This window comes from Podarcis cretensis, assembly GCF_951804945.1.
Source record: "Podarcis cretensis genome assembly, chromosome: 6".
NCBI classification, from domain to species: Eukaryota; Metazoa; Chordata; class Lepidosauria; order Squamata; family Lacertidae; genus Podarcis; species Podarcis cretensis.
The window spans coordinates 78973568-78992303 of NC_137175.1; the positions used below are offsets into that span (position 1 = coordinate 78973568).

Here is an 18736-nt window from a genome sequence, read left to right on the forward strand (position 1 = left end):
AGGGGATGATTTTGACACAGGTAAAGGTAAAGGGACCCCTGACTGTTAGGTCCAGTCGTGACCGACTCTGGGGTTGTGGCGCTCATCTCGCTTTATTGGCTGAGGGAGCCAGCGTACAACTTCCAGGTCATGTGGCCAGCATGACTAAGCCGCTTCTGACGAACCAGAGCAGTGCACAGAAACGCCCTTTACCTTCCTGCCAGAGCAGTACCTATTTATCTACTTGCATTTGGACATGCTTTTGAACTGCTAGGTTGGCAGGAGTAGGGGCCAAGCAACAGGAGCTCACCCTGTCGCGGGGATTCGAACCGCCGACCTTCTGATCGGCAAGTCCTAGGCTCTGTGGTTTAACCCACAGCGCCAGCATAGAGACAGACAAACTGAAAAACCCTGCTACTATCCTTCCCCTGAGCCACAATTGTCAAGGATGCTTTAGCTGAGATTCCTGCATTGCAGGGGGTTGGAGTAGATGAATCCTGGCATCACTTCCAACTCTACAATTCTATGATTAGCCAGGGAACCCCTAATAGTTGAACCATCTTTAGTGTTATACTTGAGCTTGGAATAGGGGTTTCTCTGAAATCAGACAGCAAAGGTTCTGGCGACAGCTCAAACTATTTCTGTCCTTTAGGGCCTTTGAACAAGAGTACTTTCCTGTTGATTATAACTGTTGATCAAATACAATGGATACCGTGATTGCTTAGGACAAGGAGCTTTCAATAGATTTATTCTTGTATGGCAGCCTTTCTCAAACTTCGGCTCCCAGATGTTCTTGAACTACAACTCCCAGGACTGCTCAGGACTGCAATACTTCAAGGATTTGCCTCTTTCCATATGAACCTACCCAGACCCTGAGATCACCTTCTGAGGCCCTTCTTCATGTGCCTCCTCCTCGAGGGTGGCAACACGAGAACGGGCCTTCTCTGCAGTGGCTCCCCATCTGCCCCATCTGTGGAATGCTCTCCCCAGGGAAGTTCGCCTGGCTCCTTCATTATACACTTTTAGGTGCCAGGCAAAAACGTTCCTTTTTAACCAGGCCTTTGGTTGATTTGATTGACATCCTATGCCCTTTAAAAATGTGGTTTTTGGGGGGGGGGGCTATTGGGTTGTTGTTTTCATTTTTATTAGGTATTTTGTAGTTTTATATCTTTATTTTATTCTGTGAACCGCCCTGAGACCTCCAGGTATAGGGCGGTATATAAATTCAATAATGATCATCATCATCTCTGACCACTGGGCTGACACGCAAAAAATATTTTTGCTGCAGCAGTACAAAGGCGCAAAATTTTAATAACACTGTTACTTCCATGAATGGCGTAATGACTTTAGTCTCTCAGCCTGGCATCATCTGCCGTTAAGTACCAGCTCAATTAGAAAAGAGGGGAGGAGGAAAATGGTATCCTAATATTCCCTAGAGCTTTATTTACATTAATTACTCCCCCCCCCCCGCTTGACACATACATTTCTTTATAAGGAGGGTGCCCTCTCATGATGTGCACGGTGATTACGTTTTCCCAGCCCCCTCCGCCCCCCGTGGCTAACATGGCAATATTAATTTTGAATCACCAGCTGGAGACAAAAAGCTTGTCTCCTGTATGGCTTGACATTACAGATTGATGATGCTTGACTAGCTAGGGCCTCCTTGCAACAGAAAGGGCTGTGGCTTCCAGGGGGAATAGGAAAACAGAACTTAAGAGGCTTAATAGACCAAACCGATAAGGCCTTTGCCACAACCCAGATGTCCGCAGTATACATTAGAAGTGTGTGAGGAACATCGCAGCACCAAAAGCAAACACATGGCTCAGAGCTGCAAAACGTAATTGAACCGAAACCGCCTTTCAACTAAGTATAATCGAGCATCTTGGGCAACGAATAAGAAAAGCCATGCAGGGGGAAATCCAGTCGAATTGCTTTTTGGACAATTGCCATGGATTTTAGGGCTGTCACCTCATTATTGATGGGACAGTTTATATAGGAATACAGGCCTTCTGTTCACTCGAAAGATGTGCTCCGTATTTTGGCAGACGGGAGATTCCTGATCTACTAACCATAGCTAGGAAACCAGGGGTGCACCATGGCTAGCTAGCATCCTCTCCGGTGCTTGAAATTTGCCAGGCGCATTTTGCACCTGGCTATCTGCTACTTGCGACCAAGGGAAGTTGCCCGGGTGCCAGAACGGTGTCTGACGTCTCCACCATCTGGAGGTGCATGCCTGGGGATCTGCACAAATCAAAATGTATTTCAGGAACCAAAAAGTTGCATTGAAACATACCGCTTTTGAGCCATCTGACCCAAAAATGGCAGCCAGGCATTCTGTTTTGGTGACTGTAACCCTGGTTTAATGAGCCATTTGGCGCCTAGCTTATATATCTGAGTTTCTAACACTGGTTAGCACGCACCAGCCCGTTGCACGTAAAGAATAATCCACAATAAGACAGCAACCCTGGTTTAACATGACCTCGCTCCTCCCCTTCTGTGGCTTGGCACAGACAAGGGTCAACACTCACTGGATTCACTTGGAACCAAAGGTCGAAAATCCACTTTCAAACCCTGGTTTCAAATTCGGGTGAGAGCTAGTGTGAATGCGCGGTTGCAGCATGCTTACAGCAACTGTGGGAGAGAGGCAGAAACTTGAGCGAGAGGTGGGAGGAGGAGCGTGCAAGTCTATGGGATGTTTGCGCCAAGATGTTGCTTTTACTTGGTGCAGATGTTCATTGCAGACCTAATGTAAGCGTTAATTTCAGTTGTATAGGCTTGGGATGGGCAGAGTTCAGGCTTGTGGGACCTAATTTGGGTTTTTGTTTTTTTCAGCTAGAGCTTTGAAGTCCACCACCTGGAGCCAGGAGCAAAAAAGTAGCTCAAATGGATGGGTAGATGGATGGCCACCTGTCATGGATGAGATTCCTGCACTGCATGGAGTTGAGCTAGATGACCCTTGGGTCCCTTCCACCTCTACAATTCTATGATGCGAAGATTTAAGGGAGGCTCTGAGGAATTTGTGATCGGGACCAGAAGCATGTTTGCAAACCCTGTCAAACCCTTCTTCCCCCTGACCTGCTGTCCCCATACTTTTTAAAGTAATCTCAGTTAGAATGTGGCAGGTTTTTTAGCTGTTGTCATTGTTGCTGTTATTACTACACTTATTCACCTTGCCGACAAAGGTCTGTATTGTTAAAGCTATGGTTTTCCCAGTAGTGATGTATGGAAGTGAGAGCTGGACCATAAAGAAGGCTGATCGCTGAAGAATTGATGCTTTTGAATTATGGTGCTGGAGGAGACTCTTGAGAGTCCCACGGGCTGCAAGAAGATCAAACCTATCTATTCTGAAGGAAATCAGCCCTGAGTGCTCACTGGAAGGACAAGATTGTGAAGCTGAGGCTCCAATACTTTGGCTACCTCATGAGAAGAGAAGACTCCCTGGAAAAGACCCTGATGCTAGGCAAGATTGAGGGCACGAGGAGAAGGGGACGACAGAGGACGAGATGGTTGGATAGTGTTCTCGAAGCTACAAACATGAGTTTGACCAAGCTGTGGGAGGCAATGGAAGTCAGGAGTGCCTGGCATGCTCTGGTCCATGGGGTCATGAAGAGTCGGATACGACTAAACAACAACAATAACAACATTTGTAACTTTTAAAAAAACAACCCAGAAAGTAACCCAAAGCGTCTTACGAAATAATATAACAGCAAATCCAAAAAAGTCATAGCATATATAAAAAGGCAGGTCTAATACAACTCACCTCACTAAAAATAGGTAAGAGGCTACAAGTACAGTAGTACCTCGGGTTACATATGCTTCAGGTTACATACGCTTCAGGTTACACACTCCGCTAACCCAGAAATAGTGCTTCAGGTTAAGAACTTTGCTTCAGGATAAGAACAGAAATCGGGCTCCGGCGGCGTGGCGGCAGCAGGAGGCCCCATTAGCTAAAGTGGTGCTTCAGGTTAAGAACAGTTTCAGGTTAAGTACGGACCTCTGGAACGAATTAAGTACTTAACCTGAGGTACCACTGTATACATAATACCCTCTAAAGCCTGGGTAAAAAGAAACACTTTGGCCTGCCGCCTAAAAGTTGCTAATGATGGTACCAGGCATGGTTCTCTGGGGAAGGCATTCCACAATGGGGGAGCCACCACTGAAAAGGCCTGTTCTCGTGTCACGTTAACCTCTGCACCTCCCTTGCAAGTGACAAAGGTCCTAGACAGAGGTGGTCCTTGAGGTATTGGGGTCCTGAGTTGTATAAAGCTTTATAGGTCAAAACCAGCACTTTAAATTGAGCCCAGAAACTAATTGGCAGCCAGTGAAGCCATGCCTGAACTATTGTTATAAGCTCAAACTGTCTTGCTCTGGTCAGCAACCTGGCTGCTGAGTTCCCCATCAGCTGCAGTTTCCAAACGGTTTTCAAAGGCAACCCCACGTACAGAGCATGGCAGTAATATAATTGTTAGACCAATTCAGAGTCCGAAACACTTGCTGATCCACTGCAAAAACCCCAAAGATCAGTCAGTAGGTCCCAATATATCCTTCTGCCCACCCTTGATGTTGGCAGCCAGTTTTTTATATTCAAAAGAAGCATAGCTGCTTCTCCAAAACCCTGGGTAGGCTCAAAGCCAACATGTTTGAAAGTCAGTCCTTGCCACATAAACCAAGTAGAGGTTAAGGCAGCCTTTCTCAACCTGTGGGTCCCCAGATGTTGTTGAACTACAACTCCCATCACCCCTAGCTAGCAAGGCCAGAGCTCAGGGGTGATGGGAGTTGTAGTCCAACAACATATGGGGACCCACAGGTTGAGAACCGCTGGGTTAAGGTTTAACATGGCACTGGTAACAGGAATATTTAGAGGTGTTGCCTCCCCTTACCCAAAAGGATCTCCAACTACAAGAAAAGCCACGTCACATTGATGGGCACCCTTCAGGATTGTATCTGCTTCTTGTTCTACAGTTTCTCTGTCGGCGAGAATCAGTTCTTTGCCATAGAACTCCTCCTGGGGGAAAAGAATGGGGGTATTATTTCACCCAGAGTTGTATCCCACCATCCCTCCAAAGAACTTAGGGTGCATCTACGTACCAGTGCTTCCTTTCCAACAGTGAGGATCGATGTGTAGGCTTCCAGGTACACTCGGCTACACTGCTTTATTACCTCCAGGCCTTTAACTGTAATATCTTTGGCATCTCCAAGTCCAAGTCCAATCAGGTAAAGCATTATTATTATTATTATTATTATTATTATTATTATTATTAAATTTAAGGAATGGAAAAGAATAGACACCAATTTCAGGGTGGAGGGCTTTGCAACCTGCCAAAAAGTTGAAACAGAACAAAAAAGCAATCAGAAATTCAGTGCATCGTTGTTAGTAAATGGAACATTGTAAATAATTTTGTTCTGTGAACTGCCCTTTGTTCTGTGTACTGTCTTGAGACCTCCGGGTATAGGGCGGTATATACATTCAATTAACAACAACAACAATAAATAAACAAATAAGGTTTTTCCCCAGCAGAATTTATTTCTAGAATTACAGGTTTCCATAAGCAGTAAAAGAAAGTAATATATGGCTACTATTTATTTGTCACCCAGTGCAAAACATCTCTTGGTGGGTTATATAACAATTAAGAAATCATCAAGTTTTGCAATAAAGCAACAATACCCCTCCTCTAAAATTATATATACAGAAACACCAGTAAGCACAGTAGTCATATTCCTACAAAAGCATGGGAGAAGAGGTAGGTTTTAACCTGGCGCCAAAAGGATGTTGCTATCAGTGTTTCACAGATGTGAAGCCACAACCGAAAAGGCCCTGTCCTTTGTTGCCATCCTCCAAACCTCTTATAGAAGCACCTGGATAAAGGGTGTCAAGTGATGGGTATGTAAGAGTCAGGAGATGTGTACCACTGGATACTGGGGTCCATATGGTGCATTTTGGTTAAACCAGCACTAAGAATCGGGCTCAGGAATGGATTGGTAGTCAGTGCAGCTGCGACAGAGATGGCATTATATGCTCCGATTGCTTTGATCTGATCGGCAGCCTTGCTGCAATGGGAACACACAGAGAAGCACTGCTTCATCCTCCCCCTCCTTTCCCCAAAGCCAGCCAAGTAAAGTTGTGGGAAACACACTTACCTGGGAGCAAGAAACACTAAATTCAGTGGACCTAGAAGCAGGTTGCATTTCTACGCTGGACTGGCACGAAACTCATGCTCACTGGGTGACTTTTGGACTGCCCATTCTCTCTCTCTCTCTCTCTCTCTCTCTCTCTCTCTCTGTGCCTAACCCACCCACTGTTGGGAAGTAGCAAATTGTGCGCTCTCCTGGACTGCTTGGAGGGTGAAAAAGGGGAAAAGAATAGGAGAATTGTATGAACACTTAATTTAGAGTTCCAGCCCCACTGCGCATGTGTAGACACGGGTTGCCACTTTTGTTCTGGCAAAATATGGGGCTGGGCATGTGGGTGTTAAGTTGTTTTTGTGGTGCTGAAGTGACTTCAAAGCTACCCATTACAATCTACTGCTGCCTAACACAAGATGACCCCTCAGGCATCTGTCACACTCCCTCCCTCTCTCACACACAAATTTGTAAATCTGCCTGTGCTTGGCTACCCAGAGCTTAAATACGTGACCTTTCCCACATGACCCTTTCAAACGCGCATCTTTGGAAAGCCCCAAATCACAGGTCCGCAGAGATGGAAAGGGAGCCAAGGGTCATCTAGTCCAACCCTCCCTGCGATGCGGGAATCTCAGCGAAAGGGAAAGACAGCACAAGACTGTATCAATGATGATGATTTATTGAATTTTTATACTGTCCTATACCCGGGGGTAAGGGACGCGGGTGGCGCTGTGGGTTAAACCACAGAGCCTAGGACTTGCCGGTCAGAAGGTCGGCGGTTCAAATCCCCGCGAGGGGGTGAGCTCCCGTTGCTCGGTCCCTGCTCCTGCCAACCTAGCAGTTCGAAAGCACATCGAGGTGCAATTAGATAAATAGGTACTGCTCCGGCGGGAAGGTAAACGGCGTTTCCGTGCGCTGCTCTGGTTCGCCAGAAGCGGCTTAGTCATGCTGGCCACATGACCCGGAAGCTGTACGCCGGCTCCCTCGGCCAGTAAAGCGAGATGAGCGCCGCAACCCCCGAGTCATCCGCGACTGGACCTAATGGTCAGGGGTCCCTTTACCTTTAATACCCGGGGGTCTCAGGGCGGTTCACATAATAAAATCAGGATATAAAACCACAAAATACATAATAAAAATAAAAACAACCACCCAATAGCCCCCCCCCCAGCCCCGAACGCAGCATGACACCGTACCAATACAGGACATACACTGGGATACGGGATAACCCCTAAGGTGGCGACCTCGGCCAAGACACGGGTCTGCAAGCTTACGTGAGAAACCCCACCACCACCACCATCATGCACACCTGTACACGCGCCAATATGCACAGCAGGGCTCGCTTAGCACCGGCTGCTGCGGCTCCTGCCATTGGCCGGAGAGTCCCATCGCTCCCCCCGCCGCCCCCCCCCCCGCTTGCTCCCGCCTCCCCGCCCGGACTCACACGTGCGCCGCCAGCGGAGCGCTTCTCAAGCCGCCGCTGCCTCTTCCGGGCATCCCCGCCGCTTTGCCGTAAAGCGAGCGGCTTCGCGACAGTTTCGCGGCGGCCGGAGCCGAGAGACAGAACGAGGAGCGTCTGGTTGCGGGGGGAGGAGGAGATGAAGGAGGAGGCGGTGGCGGCGCGCGGATGGCGCCTAGGCCGCTGAGGTGGGAGCGGCTCGCCATGAGCGCGTGGGCGGCCGGGAAGGCGCTCGCGGGGCCCTCGGCCCGCCTCGCCAACGGCCTCGAGGTCCCCATGCTGGGGCTGGGTAAGTGCGCAGGCCGCCCCCTCGCTCGCCTGGTGGATGACACGCACTACGTTCCTATCATAATGTTGTTGTTTAGTCGTTTAGTCGTGTCCGACTCTTCGTGACCCCATGGACCAGAGAACGCCAGGCACTCCTGTCCTCCACTGCCCCCCGCAGCTTGGTCAGACTCATGCTGGTAACCTCGAAAACACTATCCAACCATCTCGTCCTCTGTCGCCCCCTTCTCCTTGTGCCCTCCATCTTTCCCAACATCAGGGTCTTCTCCAGGGAGTCTTCTCTTCTCATGAGGTGGTCAAAGTACAGGAGCCTCAGCTTCAGGATCTGTCCTTCCAGTGAGCATTCAGGGCTGATTTCCTTCAGAATGGAGAGGTTTGATCTTCTTGCAGTCCATGGGACTCTCAAGAGTCTCCTCCAGCACCATAATTCAAAAGCATCAATTCTTCGGCGATCAGCCTTCTTTATTGTCCAGCTCTCACTTCCATACATCACTACTGGGAAAACCATAGCTTTAACTATACGGACCTTTGTTGGCAAGGTGATGTCTCTACTTCTCAAGATGCTGTCTAGGCCTGTCATTGCCCTTCTCCCAAGAAGCAGGCGTCTTTTAATTTCGTGGCTGCTGTCACCATCTGCAGTGATCATGGAGCCCAAGAAAGTAAAATCTCTCACTGCCTCCATTTCTTCCCCTTCTATTTGCCAGGAGGTGATGGGACCAGTAGCCATGATCTTCGTTTTTTTGATGTTGAGCTTCAGACCATATTTTGCGCTCTCCTCTTTCACCCTCAATAAAAGGTTCTTTAATTCCTCCTCACTTTCTGCCATCAAGGTTGTGTCATCTGCATATCTGAAGTTGTTGATATTTCTTCCGGCAATCTTAATTCCGGCTAGGGATTCATCCAGCCCAGCCTTTCGCATGATGAATTCTGCATATAAGTTAAATAAGCCTATCATAATATAACATAACATAAGCCACCCCCTCCCTCGCTTTGCTAATAACACTCATTATATTATTATTATTATTATTATATAATAAATATATAATATAATACAATATACCATATTGTAACATAACGTAAGCCACCCCCTCGTGCGCTTTGTTAATGTCACTCATTATATTCCTATAATAATAAAATATAATGAAAATAATAGGATATAATTTGATATACAGTGGTACCTCGGGTTACTTAATTCGTTCTGGAGGTCCATTCTTAACCTGAAACTGTTCTTAACCTGAAGCGCCGCTGGAGCACGATTTCTGTTCTCATCCTGAGGCAAAGTTTTTAACTTGAAGCACTATTTCTGGGTTAGTGGAGTCTGTAACCTGAAGCGTATGTAACCCGAGGTACCACTGTAATACAATATAACATATTATAACAAGCCGCCCCTTTGCTCGCTTTGCTAATAACACTCATTATATTATATATAATATAATAATTATATTATATAATAATTATATATTATATATTATATAATAATATAATAAATATGATATAATACAATACAATATACCATATTATAACATAACGTAAGCCGCCCCCTCGTGTGCTTTGTTGATGACACTCATTACATTTCTATAATAAAAAAATACAATAAATATAATATGATATAATATAATACAATATAACATATTATAACATTATAACATAACATAAGCTGCCCCCTCATGCGCTTTGTTGATGACACTCATTATATTCCTATAATATAATATAATAATATAACCACACACACAAAACCCCGTTCCTGCCTCTTTTCCCTCATGAATCACAAAGCAGCTCGCAAACAAGAAAGGGCAACGGCTTAAGGAAGTCAAACCTTGAAATGATTGTATAATTAATGAAATGTATAAATTTGAAAAGTATAAATAAAAACTTGGAAAAAAGAAAGAAAGGCCAACAGCATGAGTTTTGCCCTTGCAGTACAAACCCTATGGGATAATCAACAGATCACCTGCAATAGTTTTATTTGCTTCATTGCATTCACCATCATCATATGCCCACCTTTGATCTTCCAAGGAACTCTGTGATGTAGGTTAGGCCTCTGGATACTTGGTAATGAAAAGCAATAGCTCAGTGTGTCTGGCTGTTAACCAGAAGGTTGGTGGTTTGAGCCCACCCTTACTGGGAGCCTCGTTTCATTAAGGAGATGTTTGGATGGTGATACTTGGCTCTGTGACCATACCTTAAATCCTGTTCCTCCTCCTGTAGAATTATTTCCCCATGCACAACCCAAGGACAGAAAATTGTGGGGGAAAGAGGGCTTTTGTTTTTGTAGATGTTGGCAGCGAGGCATCAGAAAATGGTCTTTGGTGATGTAATATCTCCTTGCTGGTCCTCTTTGCCTTAGGAGTGTTAATCACTTTCCTTTCATCAGTCAAGCATCCAAACATCCAGTGATGATAATGATAATGCTAATTAGCTTTTATGTAGTACACTTCAAGTGTTCAAAGTGCTTCACCATCTTAATAACCCCTACATAGTGATTAACTCAAAAAAATGAAAGGTGGGTGGAAATTCGCATGCGTAATAGGCAATGAAAGGGAGCATTAAAACCTTTACCTGTGGCTAAGAGAAAAGGAAAGGGTTATTTCTCTGCCTGTCCATGGCCACTATGCTGCATCAGCTCACGGCGCAGCAGCATAGTATTCACCAGCTACTTGCATTCAAGAACTACATAAAATTAGCAGGAGGTCACTCTTCCCTAGTTGCTCAGGCATGCGAGTTTTCATTATGAAGTTTGGAAAGTCTTTTTCTCTCATCAGTGGAGCACAGCAAATAAATGTTCTTTCCCTAGCTACGCCCCTTTGAGAAGTGGAGAAAGGGATTATTTTGTTCATTGAACTGCAGTTGATGTGGGGGGAAAAGGGCTTCCTTGCATTACGACACACTTGGCTTTCTCTGGAACTGATCCCGCTGTTAACTTTTTAAAAAGACTGTGCGTGCGCAAACACACTCGCACACCCTGCAGCTATCAAAACTGGCATCTGGGTTGGCTGCTCAGCAGAGCCCAAGCAATAAGAACTTGCTCTGTGTCTGCTAAAATTAGTGGCAAAACTCTCGTTGATAGTAAGGCACTCCTTGCTGAGGTCTCAAGTAAAATCCCGAAGAGCAGTTTTCCTCTTCCTATTGAAAGAATATTTGAAGCTGGTATTGTTGTTTAGTTGTTTAGTCGTGTCCGACTCTTCATGACCCCATGGACCAGAGCACGCCAGGCACCCCTGTCTTCCACTGCCTCCTGCAGTTTGGTCAGACTCATGCTGGTAGCTTCGAGAACACTATCCAACCATCTCATCTTCTGTCGTCCCCTTCTCCTTGTGCCCTCCATCTTTCCCAACATCAGGGTCTTTTCCAGGGAGTCTTCTCTTCTCTTCTTCTCATGAGGTGGCCAAAGTATTGGAGCCTCAGCTTCACAATCTGTCCTTCCAGTGAGCACTCAGGGCTGATTTCCTTAAGAATGGATAGGTTTGATCTTCTTGCAGCCCATGGGACTCTCAAGAGTCTCCTCCAGCACCATAATTCAAAAGCATCAATTCTTCGGTGATCAGCCTTCTTTATGGTCCAGCTCTCACTTCCATACATCACTACTGGGAAAACCATAGCTTTTACTATACGGACCTTTGTTGGCAGGGTGATGTCTCTACTTTTAAAGATGCTGTCTAGGTTTATCATTGCTTTTCTCCCAAGAAGCAGGCGTCTTAATTTCGTGACTGCTGTCACCATCTGCAGTGATCTGCAGCCCAAGAAGCTGGTAGAAAGTGGGAAATCAGGAGCTCTGTGGGCGTGGGAAACCTGAGTAAATAATACGTCAAGGCAACTGCAATATCTGAAATGCTTAAGGTGATTCTGTGCTTGTGTGTCATTTAAGATGATGAGGAACAAGTTTTGTTTTTAGGGATATTCGTCCAAAATTACTGATCTTCTTGAGAAATCCTGGTTAAGCCTCCCAAGGAACTCCAGGGTCCCTAAAACACAGTTTCAGAACTGCTGGTTTAATTAAAATCTGCAGAATATCTCCTCTTCTTGAAACCCCTTTGAAATAGGACCACATGGTGCTCATCGTACACTCTAATTCTAATAAGTAAGGAGGCGTCACTTCCTGGCCTTTATAAAGGCTTCTGTAGCCGTATAAAACTTCTTTTTAAAAGCTTCATTGCAGCATAACGGCTAAAAACAATTGGAAAAAATAATACAGCAACCAGAGCAGCTTTTTGGAAGCCACACAGTGCATTCAATGTGCCTTTATTGTTGAAAGCCATTGTGGGAGGCGAGAGACTTAATAAATGGAATCTCCTGGTGTTTAAGAAGTATTTCATTAGTTGTAGTCTCAGCAAGATAACTTCTATAAGCATTTTATTAAATTACAGAAGAGAAACCCATAGTTGCAAAGCTGTTCACCATGTAACAATTCTGGAACTTTATATGATACATGTTCTTAAAAGAATGACCCTGGTTTCTGCGGCATTTTAAAAGCTGCCTTTTAAACATTGCACAGTTTTTGGTCTCCTTATTGTGAAGGGGAAATTTTTGTTTCGATTGGACATCCTTTGTTTAAATAAAAAAGAATTCTGGTTGACGTAATTATTAGAATTTCAGGGTTTTAAGTAGCACGAGCCTGTGAAACAACATGCTGCCAGAATGCTAGTGTAGTACACAGAGTTCTGAACTTAGCTCAGGTGGTTCTGGGTTCCAATTCCTGCTTATTCTTTACTGAATGAAACTCAGTCTCTTAGCCTTACCTAACTCCTAGCAGATAAAATTGAAAACCATCCTAAATAAGATTCTACCCCACCCTCCTGTAACTTCTCGTGGTGTTTCTCTGGGGGAAGTATCCTGGCAATACTAAGTTACTATGATTTTCTTGGATTCTACTAATTGTTTTGGTGAATTTATTCCTGTTGTTTGCTTTATTTATATGTTATTGTGTTCGATATTATAGCTATTGCAGTCTTTGTTGTTTTTTAAATGTGATTATTGTGAGCTGCTTTGAGCTCTGTTGCTGGAAAAGCAGAATACAAGTATTAAATCAAATCAAATCAACAAGTACAACTTGGTTTATCTACGCAATTTCTGAAAGATCCAGAATATGAGGTTAACTATAATATTCATAGATGCTAGCCAAATGAGGGGAGATGTATTCAGATAGGTTGTTTTCAAGGTTGTGGAAAACCTTGGGAACAGAGGGCGCAATGAGTAGCAGGAATTGGCAAAACTGATGTGCCTTGTGCTATTGGAAGCCCTTGTGCAAGTCCAAAGTCATCATTAGACACAACCCTGAATATCTTTCACTATCCAGAGTAGAAGAAAACGAATCTATTAACATAAATAGCGCAATCCATTCTGTTAACCTGAATTTGCAATGATGAAGGAAGATCAGTTCATGAGGCTTTGTTAGAGATTTTTTTTTTTTTTTTTTGAGTTTGTGAAAAGCATCTGGATATGGTGGAATAAATTCAGGGGATTTTACAGTATAAGAAACAGATGGCCAAGTATTTTCTTCTGGCTGCTTTCTAATGCCAAGGATTTGTGGCTAGCTGAGCAATTCACTCAATTATAGCTTGTGCATACATATTTGAAAAATAATGACAATAAAGGAAAGGAAATTCATAAGCCAAGTTGCTGTCTTTAAGTTGTTTTTATCAGAATTATTCTTAAGCAATTTCAGGCACAAATCCATATGATCTGCTGTGACACCCACCCATCCCAAAGCCATGAGTTAGTATTTTATGGGAAAGAATTCTAATTTCAACTAATTTCAACTAATTTTATTGCTAGCTTGGTCAATTAAAATATTTCTGCTTTATTTTTTATTTTTTAAGAAAGTTTGGTTTTTATCTAATTAATGTTGTGTTGTGAACACACCAACATTATTTGCTGAATTCTTACATTATTATTTTGATTGAATATGGAGGCTGTACACCCTTGGCTAACGTATGCCCTCTGTCCTGGCATGTACAGCTTTCCCCTAAAAATTTGATATTGCTGCTGGGTGATTTCCCCCACCAGTAGTCTGGATATGGAATACTCGCTGATACTGCTTTCTAACACAGGAAAGGAGGGGAGGATTATTTCTGCATCACTTCCATTTCTCTTTCTTCCACTCTTCTGCCTATGTGGAGGAGTCGAGGCTTTGGGAACAACATTCCTTCTTGTTTTTGAAACCGTTTTGCTTTCCGGTTTGATACAGATCCAAATGGTGCTACAAAATAGAAAGGGGTGGAAACTTTTAATTTGAAATGAGAGCATGTTTCAGTTTTTATTCCATTATCCAGAGTCAATTAGTAGCAAACTGTTAACGTAACCTTGAGAATTCAGGATTGTATCGAATGCTAGTCCTACACACTCATGGAAGTTAATGGGCACAATGAACAGGTTCATTCCTTTCAATGGGTCCGCTTTGCAAGGAACTGAGTTGGCTACAACTCTGAAAGTTTCAACAAAGTAACTTCAGCTCGTCACAATCGTAAAAGCCCATTGTACCTTCTTTCCCCAGTGTTTCCCCAAACTTGGGTCACCTTTTTTTTTTTTTTTGGACTACAACTCCCATCAACCCTAGGTAGCAGGACCAGTGATCAGAGATGATGGGAGCTGTTCAAAAACAGTGGGAGACTCAAGTTTGGGAAAGCTAGGATGTGGCCCTGCTTTGGTCGTGCTTCTCTGGGTTTTTCCTCCAGTCTGTTGAGCTGAGAAGCAGAAAGTGGTTCAGATAGGCAGAAGCCAGGCCTGTGGATACAGTGGTACCTCTAGATGTGAACAGGATCCATTCCGGAGCCCCGTTCACATCTAGAAGCAAACGTAACCAGCAACGGCATGTCTGCGCACGCGCGCGTCACTTTTCGCTGCATTTGCGCATGTGCGTGACAGCATTTTGAGTGTCTGCGCATGCGCAAGCAGCGAAACCCGGAAGTAACGCCCTCCGTTACTTCTGGGTTGCCGCGGAGCGTAACTTGAACGCGCTCATCCCAAAGCACATTCAACCCGAGGTATGACTGTACTCATTCTGGAGTCCAGGAATGTCACCACTTAACAACTTCCTTGTCCACTTGTGGCACAGATTGACAAATTCCAATCTATTCTGTGAGTCAGCCTAAGAGCAATTGAAATAGGTAAGAAATAGGTAAATGCTTCCTATTCTCAGTCTTCAGTACTGTGCTTCATACAGAACTGAAAAAGGCTTTGTAGAAAATGCACAGGTGTGCATTTCTTTGTAAAGTGTTGGTACACAAAGTTGTTGGACTGTTTCAACACATGGTTAATGTCCTTAAACCTGATAACTGTGTTTGTCTTTCTCCCACAGTACTTCTAAAATCTAGGGAAGCTTTCTAGCATCCCCCCCCCTTTCACATGCCACATTTGTAGTTCATGGCTTTTCTTTCTTAGCCAGAGGCTATGTACAAAAAACGGGACCTGAATGGCTGTATCACGTGAGGCTGCAACTTGGGTTGCAGCCATTGTGCCTTCAGCTGAGTCAGGGGGAGAATGCTGATTTTCTGCTCCCCTTGGGTTTGTCGGTGCTTCTTGTCAAGGGAGACAGCTATGGTATGTAGATGGCTGAATTAAAAATCCCCCCCCCCCCCCAAAATAATGTATATCAGAAAGTTGCACTTGCAGGTTGCTTACCATGAAATCACAGAAGAATAATCAATGCCTTGCTTAGTTTTTTTGCTTCTCAGTTTAAAAGGGAGAAACGGGTAAGGCAGTACCACTTAATAAACAGTCTTTCTTTAATGAGATGGTAGCTTCTGAATTTTATGTAGTGTGCCTTTCCTTTTGCTCTTGGGGAACCAAAGAGCATTAATATGCTGCATGACATATTTAGGATATATTCATATTTTCGTGCACCAGAACTCCCAGGTAAGTGTGCATAGGAATGCACCCTTAATGCCCCTAACTACATCCTTCAGGTTTTCATATACCATTGTATACTTAAATAGCAGAATAGTAGAAATAGTAAATCAGGAATCACAAAATTGGCCTTTGTGCCATTTTCTGTTAAAGCATATCTTCCTTATCCCTGAACAAAGTGAATGTCTTGAGGCTAAAGTAAGTTGGTCATTTTAGTTTGGCTTGGGCAGTTGGGCAGGGAAGGTACATTCTCATTGTCTTCCCCCCACCCTTCCAGAATGTTCTGTGAACCAAAGTAAATGGGTTGGCAAGACTGTTAGGGAAGAACAAAAGCATACTCCTTGCAAGAAATTGGGTCACCATCAGCTTTAGTTCCCACCTTAGCTGTGACTGCAAATATGCCCCTTTACTCTCTCCCATGACTGACATTTATAGGGAGAAGGAAAAGTGGGAGATTAAACCTACTCAATTTCTGATGCTATGTGCCTATTCTGCTGAATAAGACCCTGCATGTGTGAATGAAACTAAATGGCTTCATTTGGACATAAACTCAAGTTTATTACAAGAACAAGCTGCACCGAAGCCTTGAACTTGTACCGGTACATTTACTTCCCTCCTCTGGCATGGCCACAAGGAGGAGATCAGAAGCTTTCACTTCTGTTTTTTGCTTAACCACAGCTTGTTGCAATTAATCAAACCTTGATTTATCACAACAATGGTTTGTTGAAACAACCCAATTTTATAATAATAATTATAAACTTATTATTCTGGGCGGCTTATTACTCTGGGCGGCTTCCACAAAGACCAAAAATACACTAAGATGTCACACATTAAAAACTTCCCTGAACAGGGCTGCCTTAAGATGTCTCCTGTAGCTTTGCTTCTCGCAATGAGGGAACCGCCAGAAGGCCCTCGGCGCTGGACCTCAGCGTCCGGGCAGAACGATGGGGTGGAGACGCTCCTTCAGGTATACTGGGCCGAGGCCATTTGAACTATAGGCTATTAAGTTGGTTTTAAAAAATTAAAAATTAACCACAGTTGTTTCAGAATAAGGCTAAACTGTGGTTATTCAAAAAGAAGTGAAAGCTTCTGATATTCTTGCAGTGACACAAAAGGAGTGTGCATGAGTGTGAGGCTCAATCTGGCTCATTCTCCTCATTCTAAACGATAGCTTATTGTTACATGCAAACACAGCTAATGTATTGTCCTAAATAGGAATCATTGCAATATATGGGTGCTTCCCCCCCCCAACTATAATAAAAAGAAATTTTGCTAGTTACATGATGATGATTATATTTGATTTGTATCACACACACTCTCATGGGCTCAACATTTTTTATTAATGTTAGTATTCCTGCACCCTAGGGATTTATGTCAGTATGTAATAAATATAAAAATGTGTGAGATTAACACAGAATGCATTAGTTGTTTACAACTGATTGTACTTCTATTCTACACACTGATTTAACTGCAGCGAATTTCCCCCAGGAATATTGTGAACTGCAGTTCTGTGAGGCTACTGAGCATTCTCTGTTCAAGATCTTTAGTCTTCAGTATGCAGAATTATAATGCAATTATGATGCTTTTAGTCAGATGTAATAGCATCCCTTAGGTAGAAAAAGTGCCACAACTACTGCAGTTGAGACATTAATTGTCTCAGGATATTTAATTGTGTCACAACACACACACAGTATTCTAAATAGGCAGCAAAACAATATACTGAGCTATTTCAGACAGGTAATCTGAAGGCTTAATCTTAGAAGGGAAGGAATTTATCCTGTGCCGAAAGTATTAAATCTGTGAATTCTTTTGATTTCTCTCATGTGAAAAACAGAGCTAACAATACTTCTTTGGTTTCTTCCTATCTGATGGTAGGAAGAAAAGAAGAACAGGCAAGCCCAAGGATCCGTCCAGGTATAAGAAGTACTGGAAGTTATTTCAATTGGCTGTAACAAAAGGAGTAGAGTGGAAATCATTGAAAACTGGTTCACACCAGCAATTCTTCGTGCACTATTAACTGTTCAGATCTAGTCACAAAACATTATTCTGAGGAGAAAAGGTTTAGTGAACCCTGGAAATTGGATTTGATTTATGCCAGAAAATCTGCCTTTTCACTGCTTGAGATTTTCTATGGAAGAAAGCCACAGCCTTTTACCAAACGGTTTCTAAGGAAACATCTTATAGCAGAGCATCTAAAAACAATTTGGTTGTTAATGAGAAATCGTTCTCACAACGGTGGGAAAGTGCTGAGTGAAAGAAAAGGCTTCAAGATTTTGGCACTTTCTCCATAAAGACATTTAAATAAAAGTGTGCTGTGCTGTAGCACAGCTTATGAAATTTCCTGCATAGAAGGGACTTTAATCACCTGGCTTTCTGTGCTCTGGTTTCACATCCTCGCCTCTTTACTGCAGGTAACACTTCAAAGTGAGCTGCAGAAATACCTTTTAAATTTTTATTTAAAGCAAGTTAGACACTTAGAAATTTGTCATTCCATTGATATATAATTTTATGGTATTACTAAAAAAAAAAGTGGTGTTATGAGCCATCAAGCCCTGAAATACACTTTTCCTGAAAGGTTTCTACAATTTTGGCCACTAGTGTATTATGCAGCGCGCTCTGAATCTTTACTCTGTTGCTGGAGTGAGTGCTGTCTGTCAGGTTCAGTCTGGTCTTCACCCAAGAGCCTCCTGTTGTGTGAATGGCTGTCTCTTGGGGCTAGCCTCCCTCTTTCCATCCTATTGGTTTTCTCTGCCCAGGCTATAAATGTTTCTAGGTCTTTGTCTAGGTCATTCTGTCCTGGGGTTGACCCTCCCTGTCAGGGAACTGCCATCGGAGAGTCAGGTGGTGGAGGGGCTCACGGAGGCTAGGAGACCCTCGGATGCAGAGGAAGGAACCAGCAGGGGGAGAGAGAGAGCTCATGGAGAAACTCAGTCGGAGGGATGGCTCCAGGAGACTTCCAGTGAGAACAGCGGGGAGGTCTCAGGACCTCCTCTGGGTACACCTACCCCTCGCAGGAAGCTGTCACGCCGAGAATCCCGAAGGAGAGTTCCCGTT

At 43.9% G+C, this 18736-nt stretch overlaps 2 protein-coding genes across 3 annotated transcripts in view; one reads left to right on the forward strand and one right to left on the reverse strand.

Moving 5' to 3' along the window:
• Positions 1-7638, reverse strand: part of DPH5 (diphthamide biosynthesis 5) — a 30903-nt gene extending 23265 nt beyond the window's left edge. The window contains exons 1-3 of the mRNA XM_079981769.1: positions 7541-7638; positions 5068-5295; positions 4860-4984 (exon numbers count right to left, since the gene is read on the reverse strand). Coding sequence (XP_079837895.1) covers positions 4860-4984; positions 5068-5202 — 260 coding nt within the window. The 5' untranslated portion in view covers positions 5203-5295; positions 7541-7638. The remainder of the gene's footprint in view (positions 1-4859; positions 4985-5067; positions 5296-7540) is intronic.
• Positions 7639-7644: 6 nt separating this feature from the next.
• The window catches only part of LOC307218812 (putative oxidoreductase ZK1290.5), a 71821-nt gene continuing 60729 nt past the window's right edge, over positions 7645-18736 (forward strand). Inside the window, exon 1 of one of the 2 annotated variants that reach the window (XM_079981697.1) lies at positions 7645-7844. In XM_079981697.1, the coding sequence (XP_079837823.1) occupies positions 7724-7844 (121 nt within the window). In that variant the 5' untranslated portion in view covers positions 7645-7723. The remainder of the gene's footprint in view (positions 7845-18736) is intronic. The other variant, XM_079981699.1, reaches the window with a different exon arrangement.